At 32.5% G+C, this 16,432-nt stretch overlaps 1 protein-coding gene across 1 annotated transcript; it reads left to right on the forward strand.

Moving 5' to 3' along the window:
- The first annotated feature begins 533 nt into the window (after positions 1 to 533).
- Positions 534 to 9,979, forward strand: LOC139496360 (neurofascin-like). The gene is made up of 9 exons (XM_071284883.1): positions 534 to 652; positions 3,917 to 4,030; positions 4,574 to 4,701; positions 4,990 to 5,131; positions 6,008 to 6,141; positions 7,787 to 7,919; positions 8,480 to 8,598; positions 9,498 to 9,654; positions 9,798 to 9,979. Exons 1-9 carry the CDS (start codon positions 577 to 579, stop codon positions 9,815 to 9,817), a joined length of 1,023 nt encoding a protein of 340 aa, XP_071140984.1. The 5' UTR covers positions 534 to 576; the 3' UTR covers positions 9,818 to 9,979.
- Positions 9,980 to 16,432: the final 6,453 nt, after the last annotated feature.

Raw genomic sequence — 16,432 nt, forward strand, 5'->3', positions numbered from 1 at the left:
ATCATTTCAATTTATTTCAAGCAGCATCAATGTGAATTTGACATGTTAATTGCAGATTTATCGTATGATATTTAGCATTGGATATACTAAGATGATAATTTGCAGCCGAATGTGTCAACTGTGAAGTAGCCAGAGATTCTGTGCTGACTTGATATGGTCACTTCCCTGATCATAAATGATAATATGAAAACTCAAACAACTTAGTCTTTTCAAAACTATTCAAAAATACCCAAACGACATTGTGAAAAAACAAAATGATAAAAGATTATAAGATGATGAATTTTTATTTAAAAAAGTGACCACATAATTATTAGTCATACATGTAACGATAGTTATCACGTTCATTGCATAATGTTTACGTAATTTGAACTTTTATTTAACTTATATTTTCTGTTTTCGCCTGAAAATTACATGACGTAAATGTATCTTAAGATTGGTTTTAGTTTTTTATCAAAGGAATACAAAATCTACCGTTCCCTTAATCTATATTTTGACTTAACAACATAGATAAACTCTTATCTAGTCTATCTCTCTTTGGAAATGCGGACATTTAGAGATAGTGGTTCTATATAAGTGATGTTTCTCAGAATAACATTTTTGATCTTTTTAATATTGATAGATAATTTCCTTCAGGCAAAAGAAAATATAACAGGTATGCTTGAATTCTTTTATAGTCACATGCTTTATTTTTTTACAATTTTTTACACACACTTTTGCTCAGTTTGCAGTATTATAAACTTTAATATGTATACCTGTAAAATCAAACCAAATCTGGCTAGAATTGTGTAGAAATTTTGAAATTTATACCATGGTTTTCTTCAGGCAATATTATCAGTAAAACACCAGTGACATTAAGTGTACCTCTTTACTGTCGTATTTATACACTCATTTACGCCAATATAGGACAAATCCTTTTAAATACACATATTGTATTCTAAACATTAGTTCTAAACGTATAATAAATCTGGACTTTTAGGTAACCAGCAGTTAATCCCTTATCATAGTGGAGCATCGATAGATTGTGCGGAGTGTTGGAACAGCATTAAAATCCTTGCCATAGTGGGGCACTTTTTTAGGTCTAGTGGAATGTATATATACAAATCCACGTCTTGTGGAATGTATATATACAAATCCACGTCTGATTAAAATGGGGAAATAAGATCTGATGATGTGATTTGAAAATAAGAACATATGCAAAACTTCCTCATTAGGTAACCTGTTGTAAGGCTATATATCGATGCTCCACTATTAAGAGCTGATTTACATTTAACTCACATAAAATACATTGATTTCGTAATGTTAAAAGAACATTATACAAATGTATTAAATTTGAACCATGTGCTATCGCCTGTTATCGTGCAGTATATTGATTGATTGATATTCACCTTGATGTCAGTAGCTTTTATTTGATAAGGTTCAGGTTGAGAACACATTCAACAAAGATAAGTTTCGTTAGACCGATATAAAGGAATGAAACAAGTAAATGACACTGGAAATCAATGTATTTTATGTGAGTTAAATGTAAATCAGCTCTTAATAAGGCGGGCAATTTGATGATATTAGGCATACAGAATAATTTTTACAGGATTTGAAATGCCTAATTCGGAACAACATAAATATCACCTTTGAAAAAACGGTTTAAGGTTTATGTACCCTTCTGTAGCCATTTGTGTACGAACTTTTCAAACTTCAATTGTATCAAAACTACAGATATCATGAATAATAGAGATAGGCCATTTTGTACATATTCCAAAGGGAAACTTGATGCAAAGCATTATTTTTTACTGTTCCATTGCATTTAATAGAAAAAGAGGACTTTGTGGCAAATAAATCAAGATTTTTATAGACATCGTCTACATCGTCCCCCTTTCCTGTCAACATCGTTGACATCGCCAATATCGCAATGTTGACAACATCGTGATGACATCGTCTTCATCGTCCCCCTTTTGTCAACAAAACATACAAGTAACTGGGTACTAAATTTATTTTATTATACTTCAGTATGCTTTTTTTTCTGAAAAAGAATGAACTACTTATACGCTTTCGTACCACATACTATTGACCGTCGGTGATTTCAACGACTAATACGCCGGTCGATAGTTGCATAATGAAAGTACCCGTACTTTGTCATTTTTTTTCAAACAAAAATGACGTCTTTATGCTGCTTGAATTTTTTATCTTAGCCACGAGCAAAAACTGGTACCTCAGGGACAAAAAAAAACGTGTTATTAACACCAAGCCCTATATAAATGACGTGTTTACGTTATTTGAAATTAGTACTTCAAGACAAAATAGAAAATGCACAAACAAGCAACACATTGCCAATTTGGCAAAAGAGGGCGAAAGCTATTAGAGGGACATCCAAACTCCTAAATCGAAAATAAACTGACAAAGCCATGGCTTAAAAAGAAAAAGACAAACAGACAAACAATTGTACATAAAAAAACAACAAAGAAAAATCAAGATTAAGTGAATCGAGTATTCGTTTAACCAATTAGTGTTGGCTGCAGGGTTTCCGCTGGCGGTCGCCATTTTCGCAATTTGCGAAAAAATAATAATTATGGCGATTAAAATTCGTCATTGGCGAAAGAATTTGGCGAAAGAAATATGTAACGATTTATTTTCAGCCATCTTGTTTATTTACTTTTTTACGGGTTTCTCGGACTTTATCCGATCAGACAATACTCCGAATTCACCTTGAACTCGTTAAGATTTTGACAGAAAATCAATAATCAGCTGATTGCATTTACAGCTAATCGACATCAAAGGACTAATTAATAAAGGTGTTGATTGTATTGTATTATATGACAAAATGATATGGATAAATGGCGTCCGTCACATGTCACAAAAGGGATTTATTTACCACTTGCGACGCACGTTTTTTAAAAAAATGTTGACGCTTCCTCTCGATCCTTCTTCTCTCCTTCTTTTAATGATAGCCCAGAAAAGAAAACTGCTGTTATGAGGAAAAATGTTGAAAAACAAGAAAGGTCTATGATTTAAAATATATCATTTAACTTTGATATAGATAATTGATTTGGGTGGGTACTTTAAAGTCGTTTCATTGACACACGTGTTTCAAGCATTATCATAGTTTTACTTAGGGAGCTACCATTTGATTTTTATGGGGGGGCTAGGATGAAATTTGAAAAAAAAGGCAGGACAGGATTTTGAGTAAAAAAAAAAGGCAGGATGAGTAACTTGGCAAAAAAAAAAGGCATGAAGACAATTGTTGTAAAAAAGTCAGGATAAGCTAAGAAAAAAATAGGCAGGACCGAATAGCCTGAAAAATAAAAAGGCAGGACAGAGATTACAACTAAAAAAAAAGGCAGGACACAATTTTTCATCCAAGCCCCTACCCCCCCCCCCCCCCCCCACCCCATAAAAATCTAATGGTAGCTCCCTTATTTACGATGGTCTAGGCTAGAAAAGAAAACTGTCGACGTCGTTATGAAGAAATATATTCAAAAGGTTGGCATGAGAGTAACCCTTCAATGTAATGACTACATCTTACACGAGTGATCAATTTCAAGTGATAAAATGTTTTGTTTTGTTGTAAAAATCGGCTTCTTATTTAGGGGGAGGGGGGGACTAAACAAAAAGAAAAATTTAAAAGAAAAATACATTTGTGTTACTTGGCGAAAAAAAATAATATAGTGGCGAAAAATATATTGTTTTGGTGAAAGAGGTGGCGAAATAAATAATTGACCCAGGGGAAACCCTGGTTGGCTGTAAGCAAAACTGTACCGACACATCGGAATCTTGATTCGTCATCGTCGCTGCATACATTGCTTTTTTCGACATGACTTAACCACCGACGACTGGACATTATTTTAACAAATAAATGCAGATCGGTTAAAGGGACACTCGTCTTCATTTGAAGAGACGCACAATTAAAAGTGTTTTCCTTATTCAGAACAAGACGAATGTTTAAGTAACCCATGTCAAAATAAAGGAACATGTTTCGATCATTTCGAGGGATACGTATGTCAGTGTCAGAAGGGAGATTCGGGAACATTCTGTCAAATACGTAAGTTCTTATTCTCAGAAAACAGTTTTAGGTAATTTTGGAAAACAAAAAACAAGTTTTTTCATGAATTCGTGAAAATGAGTGTTAGAAAACGATTATATATAAAACGATTCCATAATGATAAATTCAAAGATTGAAATAGTATTAGCATTTTGTAATCAAAAAGACATATTTTGCTTACTGTTAAGCTTCATGAAGCCACTTATAATGTTGAAAACATGCCTATTCAAATTTTAATAACATTTTGCTACTCTTTTGTATTCTGTTTTATTCTTGATGTGGAATATTAATGATAGTCCTACAAAAGGATCTCTAGACACAGGCTGGGGTCGAAATAAGGCAAAAACAAATAGCTTATCCCGCTACTTCATGTGTCTGTCAAAATTCCATAATGATAAATTCAAATATTGAAATAGTATTAGCATTTTGTAATCAATAAGGCAAAAACAAATAGCTTATCCCGCTACTTCATGTGTCTGTCAAAAGCCCGAATTGTCGTTATTGTGTTTTATATATCCATATATGTTTTATTCATTTCGTCAGAATGGCCGGTACACCCAACTATAATCCTACCATTAGACATGACATTGAACGAAGGAACACCTCTAGCGGAAATACCGTGTTTTGCTGAAGGCATTCCTCCGCCTGAAATAAAATGGAGTGCTTTAAACGTACGTTAAAACAAAATGGTTCATGATATTTTGTTATTTTTAAAACATGTAAGATTATTTTTTGTAAAGTAAAAAATTGTATTTTCAAATTATGTTGTGTTACACTTAGTTTTCTATATCAATATTCATACATACATAATTTATTAAACGGACTTTTCGTCATTATGTTTGCCATCGTGTTTTCTTTTTTCTTTTGTTTTTTTTTTATGTCACCACTTTTATCGATGTATTCATGCATCTGTTTTGCATTGGTTATTTGTTGCCTAAGTGCTTCTCAACTCGTTTTAGGGAAACTTGCAGAATAATACAAAACAGATGGCCCATTATTTAGTACTTAGGAATGTGACGATTGATGATGGTGGATATTATGTGTGTATAGCATCCAACAGAGTAGGGGCTGATATAAAAAGACTATATATACATGTTATTGGTATACAATATTTACTTTTGCAGCCCATACAACCTTTGTTGACTTTCATACTTTTCTTTCGTTTTTTTTAAACGGACACTATATTTCTTGTACCTTCAGGTTCTCGTGGAATACTTTTATTATTATTATTTTTTTATTTTTAAGGCATAAATTATAATTTTGCATATTGTTTCATTTATACCTGAATGCTTTTAAAATTCGATAAATGTCTACAATTTCAATCATCAAGATCACACATTAGAGTAATTAATTTATGATGCAGTGTGATTTGGGGACTATTGGATATCAGCAATTGGTTATACTATAGTAAATAACTTTGAAATTCAATACTTCAGAAAATACCAGTGCTCTGTTTTCTTAATATTTACTTTATACACTAGACTAATGTTATGATAGTTTTTTCTTTCTTATCTATGTTACGTGGTTCGACTTGAATGTGAATAGTTAAACACAACATACTAGCTAGATTTATAGTTGAATGTGTTTTGGCGTATAGCAAGTTTTTTTTAGATTTTTTTAATACATTGAAAGTAAAAATAAGAAGTAATAACCACATTTTTGACGTGTCATTTTAGATACTACTATTGATAACTAAAACACTAGATTTAAATTGAAGTCCTTTTCACGGTTTGTTCACGTGCAGGGTGGAGAAAATTTCGTTAGTGTTATCATAGGACTTGGATTTAGAGAAAAAAGAAATTAAATTTAGTTTTCGAACTATTTGTCATAATCAGGCTTAGTTTCTTTGAAAATGAGTTTGTTCAGAATCCTAAATGGGATTTATATAGCTTTCAAGTGTAGTGTTTACTCGTTTTCGTGTCGGGTCAGTCCGTCATCGATAAATTAGCTAGTAAATTTAATTGTATTTCTCTTCAGCAAAACACATACTGCATGTATCTCCAGTTATTACAGCTCCTTCGGAGGTGGAAAGGTTTTATTATACAGAGGCTAAATTAGTTTGCAACGTAACAGGATATCCAAAACCTGACGTAAAATGGCTATACAATCATGTATGTTTTTGTAATTGGAGTTGTAGTTATATGACATTTAAAACATAAACCACTTCTAATTATAAGCAAACATAATTGCTATAATTTGTAATTGATATTTTTTGTTGTATAGTGTGCTTGTGACCTAAAAGGATATATATTGGGTTAGTAAATTTATGTTTTATGTAAAATAATATAAAATGTGTTTTATGAATTTATTTTATTCGTTCATCATCAATTTTTTCGTCAGTTGAAACCTTTCGGATTTGTCTTCAACACTGTAAATTTTTCAAAAGGGACGAACGTACCACCACTCCTAACCGTGTAATGAAATAAGCACCTCCTACTTACCTAATATGAAATATACACTGTCTCCTCGCGGTTGCTTTTAACCAATCATATTCCTAGAAATGTATAGGAGGTAAGGTAGATTCATGGTATACCGCCATCTTGGATTGTACAATCACAGTATAAAATCGGTCTAGTTATTTGCCCAAATCAGCAAATTTGGAAACAGATTTGCAATTTAATGGTTAGACTGTTTATTTATATAAGTAAAAAATGTTAATTTATTATATTATTCAAAATATTTTAACAAATATCAAACATTTTTGTTTTAAAAATCATTTTCTTCTAATGAGCCATTTAAGGGGAGATAACTCTTTATGTACAAAATTTATACTTGGCTTATAGGGAAATTTTTAATTTTTACTTGTGGCAAGAAAACAAGTTCGGTGACACCATCTTTTCTTTTTATTTTCTTAAAACATATTATGAAACCTTTCTTCTCACAATTTATTTCAAAATTCTGTCTCATAGAATTTTGTTTATGCACTCTTATGTGTATTTTTATGAACAAACTAACCAAGTTTAGGCAATTTTTAACGACTCATAGCTTGAAAAATAGCACGGTGACCCATACTTTTTATTATATTTTTGAAAAAAGCATAGTTAAATCTTCATTTTAACAAAATATAAGAAAATTCTGTCTCAAAAAACATTTACTTATGATCTACCTTAAGACAATATGTCCTTTTTGGTGTCGGTATGCTCAAGTACCATGCCACGTCGACTCTGTAATTTTTGTTACTCTTTTTTGTGCTTTGTGTCGATCTGATGAGTTGAAACTTTTTCAACAGATTTTATAGTGTGTTTCTATGTAGAACTGTTACACTAATGTTCCAGGCTAGGGAAGGTTTGGGCGCCCGCCAACGTGTTTACCCCGCCACATTCGGTATGTCCCTGCCCAAAGTCAGGAGCCTGTAATTCTGTGGTTGTCGTTTGTTGTGTATATCATATTTATTTTCGTTCATCATTTAGTAGTTTTAATTGTTCTACATTTGTCATTTCTTGGAATTTTTAGGTGACTATATGGTATAGGTTTTTCTCGATGTTTAAAATCGTACGTTGAATAATAGTTGTTAATGTCTGTGCAATTGGTCACTTGTGGAGAGTTATCTCATTGGCAATCATACCACATCTCTTATTTTCAAATTCACTGTTTTAGTCGTGTTCTGAACGAAATCATATATGTTTTCACTTAGACTCATACTTCAAACAGATTTGAATGGCACTGATTTGTCAAAACAACTTTATGCACGAATATTCTTATAGTTTTACAACATATGCGAATGTTCCATCATAATTTTTCTTGAATATTTCTAAGGAAGAATACAATGCTACTGGGGACACCTTAATTATATCAACAGTTACAAATGCCACTATCGGAATCTACACTTGTATTGCAACAAACGATGCTGGGACAAGTCAAGCAAACATAATACTTAAAGTCACAAACGGTAAGAACGTTTTAATGAAGAAAAGGTATTATTCGTTGCATACCAATTTTACCTAAATTTTGTAGGTACGGTGAAACCACGAATTTAAATGTTCAACGAATTGCATATTTGCTGTATAATTAAATGCAGACTTTTGGGAAACCATGAAATCAAATATCAACTAAAATGCAAGTTTTCTTCTATACACGAAAATTGGTAGCAACGAAAATAAATTTATCCACAGTATCAAATATTGTTCATTAGTGACAATCGATACATTCGTTCACGATTGAAATTAGTTCATACGCGAATTACCACTGTCGAACACGAATAATTTTCATTTTATTACCATGACTTTAGATAAACAAAGAGTAAACAATGCAATACTATATGTTTTTTAGCCTTACAACTAATGACAAAATAGGTGTTTGGGGAAAACAAATGTGCCTTCTTATATAAAATTATCATATCATGTTTTATTGTAGATATTTTCCCTTTTTGTTATAATTTTTTTTTTAAATGAAATGTAGAAATGTATCACAATATTGGGATGAAATGCTTTCATAAAATCTTTTTTATAGATGCACCTACTATAGTTTCTTCACCAAAGCCATCTATAAGTCAACCTGGTGTTTCCAAAAATTATACATGTGTAGCTACCGGACACCCTCTTCCTGTTATTTCATGGACGTTTAATTCGGTAAGGCATATATCGAACAGTATCCAAATACAACATTATTATACTGTTTTAGGTAGAAACGCGAATGTTTTTTTGAAAGTAGAGATTGTATTTGAAAAAAGGACCTTAACTTTTTACAAATCCCGAGTGTTAAAAGATGATAAATACGTTAAAACTCTTGCATTTATTTATTTGTATTATTTGCAAAACATTTTAAAAATCAGATATGTGGTAGATTTGCTAATTGAACATGTAAAGTTTGAAGTATAGTTTTTAAGATGTTTCCTTTAAAGTATATTACATTACATCCACTCCAAATAACAAACATAAATCATGATCAAAAATATTTTATTTTTTTACAATATATACCAGTTGTGAAATATCTAAATCCTCTAACACCGATTGTAATGGCACTTATTTTTTTATATATATATAACATTTTCAGTTTGGTTTTTTATCAATTTTCATTTTCGTTTAATATTTTTATTTATTTATACATCGAATGTTAGCAAAATAACGCATGCGTCTGTGTAACTATGATTATGTAATCAACATCTATGTATATATAAATTCAGATAACAGCATGCTAATAATGCGTTTCTATTTGAAGATCAGTAGAAATCTAGAGGTCAACACGCAGTCCTCAGAAAAGAACAACAAGTCAAGCTCTATTTCACTTAAAAAGATGTAGTCAGATGGATTCAACAGAGACTATAAAAAATGTTCAACAATATCAAATTCAAAAAATAAACAAATTCAGATATTACTTAAAACAACACCAAAACAAGTAAATTTTCTTGCAAATCTAGTTTTCGTTTTGAACAAAGCTTATTGTTTCTTAAGCGGGGACTTTTGTCCTTAAACACAATTAGCAGCATTATAGAAAACCTATTTTGATAATATAGTTTTGTTTTTTGTAGTTTTTTCATCAATCATCGAGTTTACCACGACATGTAAAGTTTGAAAATGGTACTGTGTTGCAGTTGGTCAATATACAGGCATCTGGTTTACTCTCATGTACAGCGACAAATGAGTTTGGTACAGATTCGGCATCTGCTAATATCATTGTTGAACAATGTAAGTTCTTTTACCCGCCGAATAAATATATGATTTAAATAAGAGATGAAAACATTCCGTAAATATGATACGACATAATTTCCTTCTTATAGTTTACCAATAAATCATTTATTTTTATAAATTATATGTTCTTGTCGTTTCAGCAACAAATGTTGTTGGTTAAGTGACAAAGGATCCTTTCAACAGAAGAGTTACCAAATATTTTCCAGCAAAGAACATGAAGGATTGATGCGAATTTTACAACGAATGTGATTTGTATTCTTTTGCACATCACACTTTGACCGACGTTTTACATAATTTTATGAATTGTTATATAATTCTAAGGAATAAATATCTAAATTTAAAGTTGATAATGAGTATTATATATCTTTGAAACTAGGTTGTCAAATCACAAAAATACTGAACTCCGAGGAAAATTCAAAACGGAAAATCCGTAATCAAATGGCAAAATCAAAAGCTCAAAAACATCAAACATTCAAACGAATGGATGACAACTGTCATATACATGACTTGGTACAGGTATTTTCTGTAGAAAATAGCGGATTGAACCTTGTTGTATAGCACTAAACCTCTCACTCGTGTGAAAGTGACATCAAATTCCATTACTGGGGAATCATTTATTGTCGTGGGTACCAATTTTCGTGGATGAAGGAAAACTTGCGTGTTCATGGACATTCAATTTCAGGGTTTTGACGAAGTCTTCATACAAGCCTTTAGAAAAATTTTCATTCGTTGAACATTTAATTTCGTGGTGCAACTATGCCTACAAAATCCATGAAAATTGGTATCCAACGAATATTGAATCCACAGCATATTGACAACGATGCATGAACAAAACAAACAGACATCACTGAACTAGTATACATATTTGTTTAGGGAGCTACCATTTGATTTTTATGGGGGGGGGGGGGGGGGGGGCTAGGATGAAATTTGAAAAAAATAAGCAGGACAGGAGTTTTGAGTCAAAAAAATGCAGGATGTGACACTTGCAAAAAAAAAAGTCAGGACGATAATTTAGGTAAAAAAAGTCAGGATAAACTAAAAAAAAAAAAGGCAGGACCGATTAGAGTGAAAAATAATAAGAGGCTCTCAAGAGCCTGAATCGCTCACCTTAATTCTTTTGGTTAAATCTCTCATCAATGATTATTTTGGCTTTTCAATTTATTTAAATGTGTTTTGGATCGTCCTATTTTCTTCAAAAGCCAAAAAAAATAATCATTTTCTCCTATGTTCTATTTTAGCCATAGGAGCTATGTTTCTTGACATACAAGGAAATAAAATATAAAATTTATACTAGATACTCTGAAACTCATTTAGCCTAGCAGTTTCAAAGGAGAAGATTTTTTAAAGTAAGTCAACATGATGAACAAATTGTGAAAAAAGTCTTTAAAGGGCAATAACTCCTTAAGGGGTCAATTGACAATTTTGGTCAAATTGACTTAATTGAAGATCTTACTTTGCTGAACATTATTGCTGTTTACAGTTTATTTCTATCTATAATTATATTCAAGATAATAAACAAAAACAGCAAAATTTCCTTAAAATTATCAATTCAGGGGCAGCAACCCAACAACAGGTTGTCTGATTCATCTGAAAATTTCAGGGCAGATAGATCTTGACCTGATAAACAATATTACCCCATGTCAGATTTGCAATAGCGACCATGTTTGTTGATAGATCAAAACTTCGGATACAATTTATAAATAAGATACCCTAAGGAACATTCAGTTAAAGTTTGAAAGTATTTGGCCCAGTAGTTTCAGAGGAGAAGATTCTTGAAATAGTTTACGACGACAGACGACGGACGACGACGGACGCCAAGTGATGGCATGAGCTAAAAAGGCAGGACAGAAATTACAGCTAAAAAAAAATGCAGGACAAAATTTTTCATCCTAGCCCCACCCCCCCCCCCCCCCTACCCCATTAAAAATCAAAGGTAGCTCCGTTAGTGACCAACTGAAGGGTGCCTCCGGGTGCGGGAGTTTCTCGCTGCATTGAAGACCCTTTAGTGGCATTCGGTTGTTGTCTGCTCTATGGTCGGGTTGCTGTGTCTTTGACACATTCTCCATTTCCATTTTCAATTTTACTATAATGGGTAAAATTGTCAAAATTAGGGGTACAGCAGTCAAAATTGTGTTATAATCGATATATTCTAATCACAATGAAAACAAACAAATATTTAATAAAAACGCACAAAAAGGCATATATCAAATCTAACAACATCATTCGTTGCTTTCTTACTTTTTTATTTTATTTATGTTTGTTAGATCCACCCATCAAGGATTAATGGATTTTAAGTACTTGGACCGAATGGTGATATTTTCATTAACTCTGACGAAGAATCGAGCGGTTCACGTCAAAATGGAACGTCACACAGGTAAAGATATAAATAATTTTGTCGTTCTAAGTATGAAAAGAATATAGTCTATAGTCCTGTAAGGTATATCCTCTGCAGAATGTAAATGAGTATATATCTCCAATTGATACGATATTCCCGTGCTTGCATTTCCTATCATGTATTCATGATTTTCTTGATAGAGGGTTGCTGCTCACAAGGAAGCTATTAAACCAAGAGTTCCAAATGGTGAAGTTGAAATCATCCCTTCGTAAATTTTACGGACGCCATCACGAGTTGGTTGACCGTTATGGAATAACTGTATCACAAATGATATCGGATATGTTCCTTACGTCGTAACTACAATCCCCTTCCCTTTCCTGAATGTGACCTACCGAATTATACTTTTTACCGGATTTGTTATCACATAAGCAACACGACGGGTGCCGCATGTGGAGCAGGATCTGCTTACCCTTCCGGAGCACCTGAGGTCACCCCTAGTTTTTTGGTGGGGTTCGTGTTGTTTATTCTTTAGTTTTCTATGTTGTGTCGTGTGTGCTGTTGTTTGTTTGTCTTTTTCATTTTTAGCCATGGCGTTGTCAGTTTGTTTTAGATTTATGAGTTTGACTGTCCCTTTGGTATCTTTCGTCTCTCTTGGAAGTTTACGAATTATTGTCACTAACAAAACAAATGTATATGCTTATTCTGTATTTCTTCTAAAACAAAGAGCAACGTCATTATGTGTTAAAGAAATACAAAAGGGCACTATGTGCTACATAACAAAGAGCCTAGTAAGATTCTTTTCAATAGTCCCAATTCTTAAATTTGTTTTCGGCGATGATTTAAAAATAACACTCTGTTCAAACATTTTTGTGATATTGGCTAAATCTTATTTATATGATTTTAATCGTAAAAACTCTTATATTAAGGCATAGAAGAATAAGGCCATTTCACAGGAATTGGCATTGATTCAAAATTAAAGGATCAGACGATTTAGATTCATTTACGATCGGTATAGAATTATCGAGATCCTTTATCCGGATAAGAGTCCTATTATGCAAGCATTTGATTTCAATCTAGCTTCTGACATGATCTTTGTTAATTTTTCCCATTCCCTCCTGGATTGATCTTTGACAGATGCAACCATTGAAAAGTATTTTCATTTACCGGTGTATAATTTTGATGTTGCAAATGGCGTAATTGTTTTCATAGTTGATGTTTTTCTCAATTGTTTATCATTTCATGTCGGTATAAAACTTTTACTTTAACTATTAATCCCTTATTTCTATTAACTTTGTATTTAAATTGTATCATAGATCAAATTTATTCGTTCAGTGTATCTTCATTTGTGTTACTACGTCATTTCATTGAGTTAAGCCATTCCAATTGATATTTTATAGTGTGTCTTTTTATTTTGTGATATTACACTATTGTTTCAGGTAAGGGTGAATGTTTGGTACCGTTAAAACGTTTTAACCCGCTGCAATTGTTTGTACTTGTCTTAAGTCAGGAATCTGATGTTCAGCAGTTGTCGTTTGTTTCTCGTTTTTTTTAATATAGATTAGACCGTTGGTTTTCCCGTTTGAATGGTTTTACACTAGTAATTTTTTTTGGGGGGGGCCCTTTAGAGCTTGTTGTTCGGTGTGAGCCAAGCCTCCGTGTTAAAGACCGTACTTTGACCTATAATGGTTTACTTTTATAAATTCTAACTTGGATAGAGAGTTGTCTCATTGGCACTCATACCACATTTTCCTATATCTAATGATGAAGATCGTACTCGACTTTGAATTTATTTCCTTACAATGGTCTTGATATGATGCTGATTGAAGTCATTGTCCTGTCAATGCTCTAATTGGTATTGTTCATATCTTGTCAGTTATCTTTATCACTCTCTGTTTGGGGTTCATGTCCTGATATTGATTCAATTATCACACTATTTTGTCACTGTCTCGACCCTGCACTTAATCGCACTCTTTTGGTATTCAAGTCTTGACAATACTCAAGATGATTCTCTGTTTGGAGTTTGTGTCTTGACCATTCGCCTGATGTAACTCTGTTTGGAGTTCGTGTCCCTGACAATAACCCTTAAGTCCCGTGCTCGGAATTGATGTCCTGGCGATGCTCTTGTTTTCACTCTCTTTCAAGTTCATAACCTGATAATACTCCCCGTGTCCTATTTGTGTTCAGGAAATAAGAAGAAAGTCTAAACAGTCGAACTAACATCGATTTCCCTTTCAAATTGCTAAAGAAGTGATTTTTTACAACCTCAACAAATTATAATCTGTCGGGCAATGAGTGTCCTGGTGACAAATCGTCCTATCTCCCCTGTCACGCAAAATTAATGTATATTTTTTTCCCATTCAACCATATGAAGAGAAGGATCTGATTACCCTTCCGGATCTCATTGGTTCTGTTGCTCAGTTTCTAGTTTATTGGTATGTTGTGTTTTGAAGACTATCTGACATTTCGGATTTTTACCATGGCAGTATCAGTTCGTTTTATTATATATGACATAAGGTTTCGTTTAATGTAAGAATTTGACAATTCACAAACAAAACAAATGCACAGGATAAGGTAAAACGGATAATAAGTCATGTTTTGGACTCCTTGAATTCCAGTATCATAAAGTATGTAGCAGATTTTTATAATACATTAATCTGTTAGATATTAGAATATATTCATCTAAATTATATCATACAAATTCTCTTGCATTTTGTTAAAATAATGAAAACTGTCAGTGTGTCATCATGAAATCATTGATATTTGGTTAACGATACGCACTCAATGAACCTTTTATTCCTATCATAAGAAATTGAATATAAAACAGAAGTTTTTTGCCATATAGCTGTTTTGAATCGAACAACTCTTCAGTGTCAATATGAATGTTCGTTTCAGTCATCTTTTAAGTTCAACTGCCTTCGTGTCCTCAGTTACATCCGTCCTCAGACAAGTATATAAATAAGAAGAAATTAAACATAATAATGTGGTCTTATGTCATTTCCATAGCAACATATGACAATAGAGTCGTTTACTTTATAGCGTAAGTAACGTTTTGTTTTGTAAAATAATGCTATTCATACAGTTATGTATGAGCCTTTGTCAGTTTCACATAAAATACGATAAGCTTCGGGGATTATTATTGATTATCTGAAGTGGAATATGTGTGATATAATAATCCCCTTGGCATTCCATAAGGTTCTGATATAAGTCCCATATCAATCCGCTGATCTGTTGGATACTGTTCCGTGTCAGACACCATATTGGCAATGCCAAAAACAATTTTCTCTTGACAAACGTGTTATAAATCGTAACTTGGTTTTTACAATTTATAACATATACGGATTATTTACAATAAGATAAATTCAAAAGCATTATTGAAATGCACTTTTGTCGACAGGTTCTTACAATCCATACCGCTTTGCATGTCCTTTTTTATGTATTTCATTAAAATGAAGGTAATAATATACAAAAATTGATAGTACATACCAGTTATGATACTAACAACTGTTCCAATACAAACACAGATAACAACACTATTGATGGGTGTATACCTGACATACGATATTTTGTAAATCCATAATATATCAGGTCTAAAAAAACAAAAAAACACAAACACCAACAGGTTTTTCAAAAAAAGGGAGGGTCATTTGCGGTAGCAAGCGGAAACAGGTTTATGGAAAAAATATCTCTTGCTTCGTAAAATAAAGAAAATATTTTTGTTCAAAACACGCTTAATCAAAACATAGCAGCATCGGTAGCAAGTTTTACATTCCAGGTGTAAGGGGATTGATATCGCTAATGGTAAACTATTCTTTTTAAAACTCGAGACCATGTTTAGCTTGTCATATTGTTTATACAACTGTCTATTGCGGACGATTATGGTCTCCTTTTAAAATTTCTACACATTTAATGATACATTTTCTTTCACAAAGTACAAAATGGTTGTAATTGTAAAAAAAATTATAATTGCAACTCACTTTTTTCTTACGTTTTATATGTGAATCATCTATCTGTCAGTTGATGATATGTCCCAGCGCTTGCGTTTTAAACATATGGTTTCTGGTCGTAATATGATTATGTTCAAATGTTTTAGGGACCCAAACATGAGTTGGTTGATCGTTCTGTAATATCAGTGTTTTATATCATCGTATAAATCACTTTGCCTCGATTATGACATCACCGATTGAGACAACACCAAGTGTGTTCATATCCTGAGCAACAAGGCCGGTGCTTCTTGAGGATCAGGCGTTCTTACCCCGTACTTTTTTATGTTCCTGTAGCTCGGTCTTTAATTCTATAATATTATGTTTTGCTTTGTCTGACCGTTGTTTGTCTTTTGATCATCATATGTTTCAAAATGATTGTGTACTGAAATGCAAACATATTGTGATATAAAAAGTAAAATAGCAAAACCACCGAACTTCAAAGGAAAATCCAAAATGG

Source organism: Mytilus edulis, chromosome 11 (genome assembly GCF_963676685.1).
Source record: "Mytilus edulis chromosome 11, xbMytEdul2.2, whole genome shotgun sequence".
Lineage (NCBI taxonomy): Eukaryota > Metazoa > Mollusca > Bivalvia > Mytilida > Mytilidae > Mytilus > Mytilus edulis.

Coding starts and splice junctions, on each gene's coding strand:
- LOC139496360 (XM_071284883.1), top strand. CDS start 577: ATGTTTCTCAGAATAACATTTTTGATCTTTTTAATATTGATAGATAAT. Junction 653..3,916: donor GGCAAAAGAAAATATAACAG/GTATGCTTGAAT, acceptor TTCCTTATTCAG/AACAAGACGAATGTTTAAGT. Junction 4,031..4,573: donor GGGAACATTCTGTCAAATAC/GTAAGTTCTTAT, acceptor TCATTTCGTCAG/AATGGCCGGTACACCCAACT.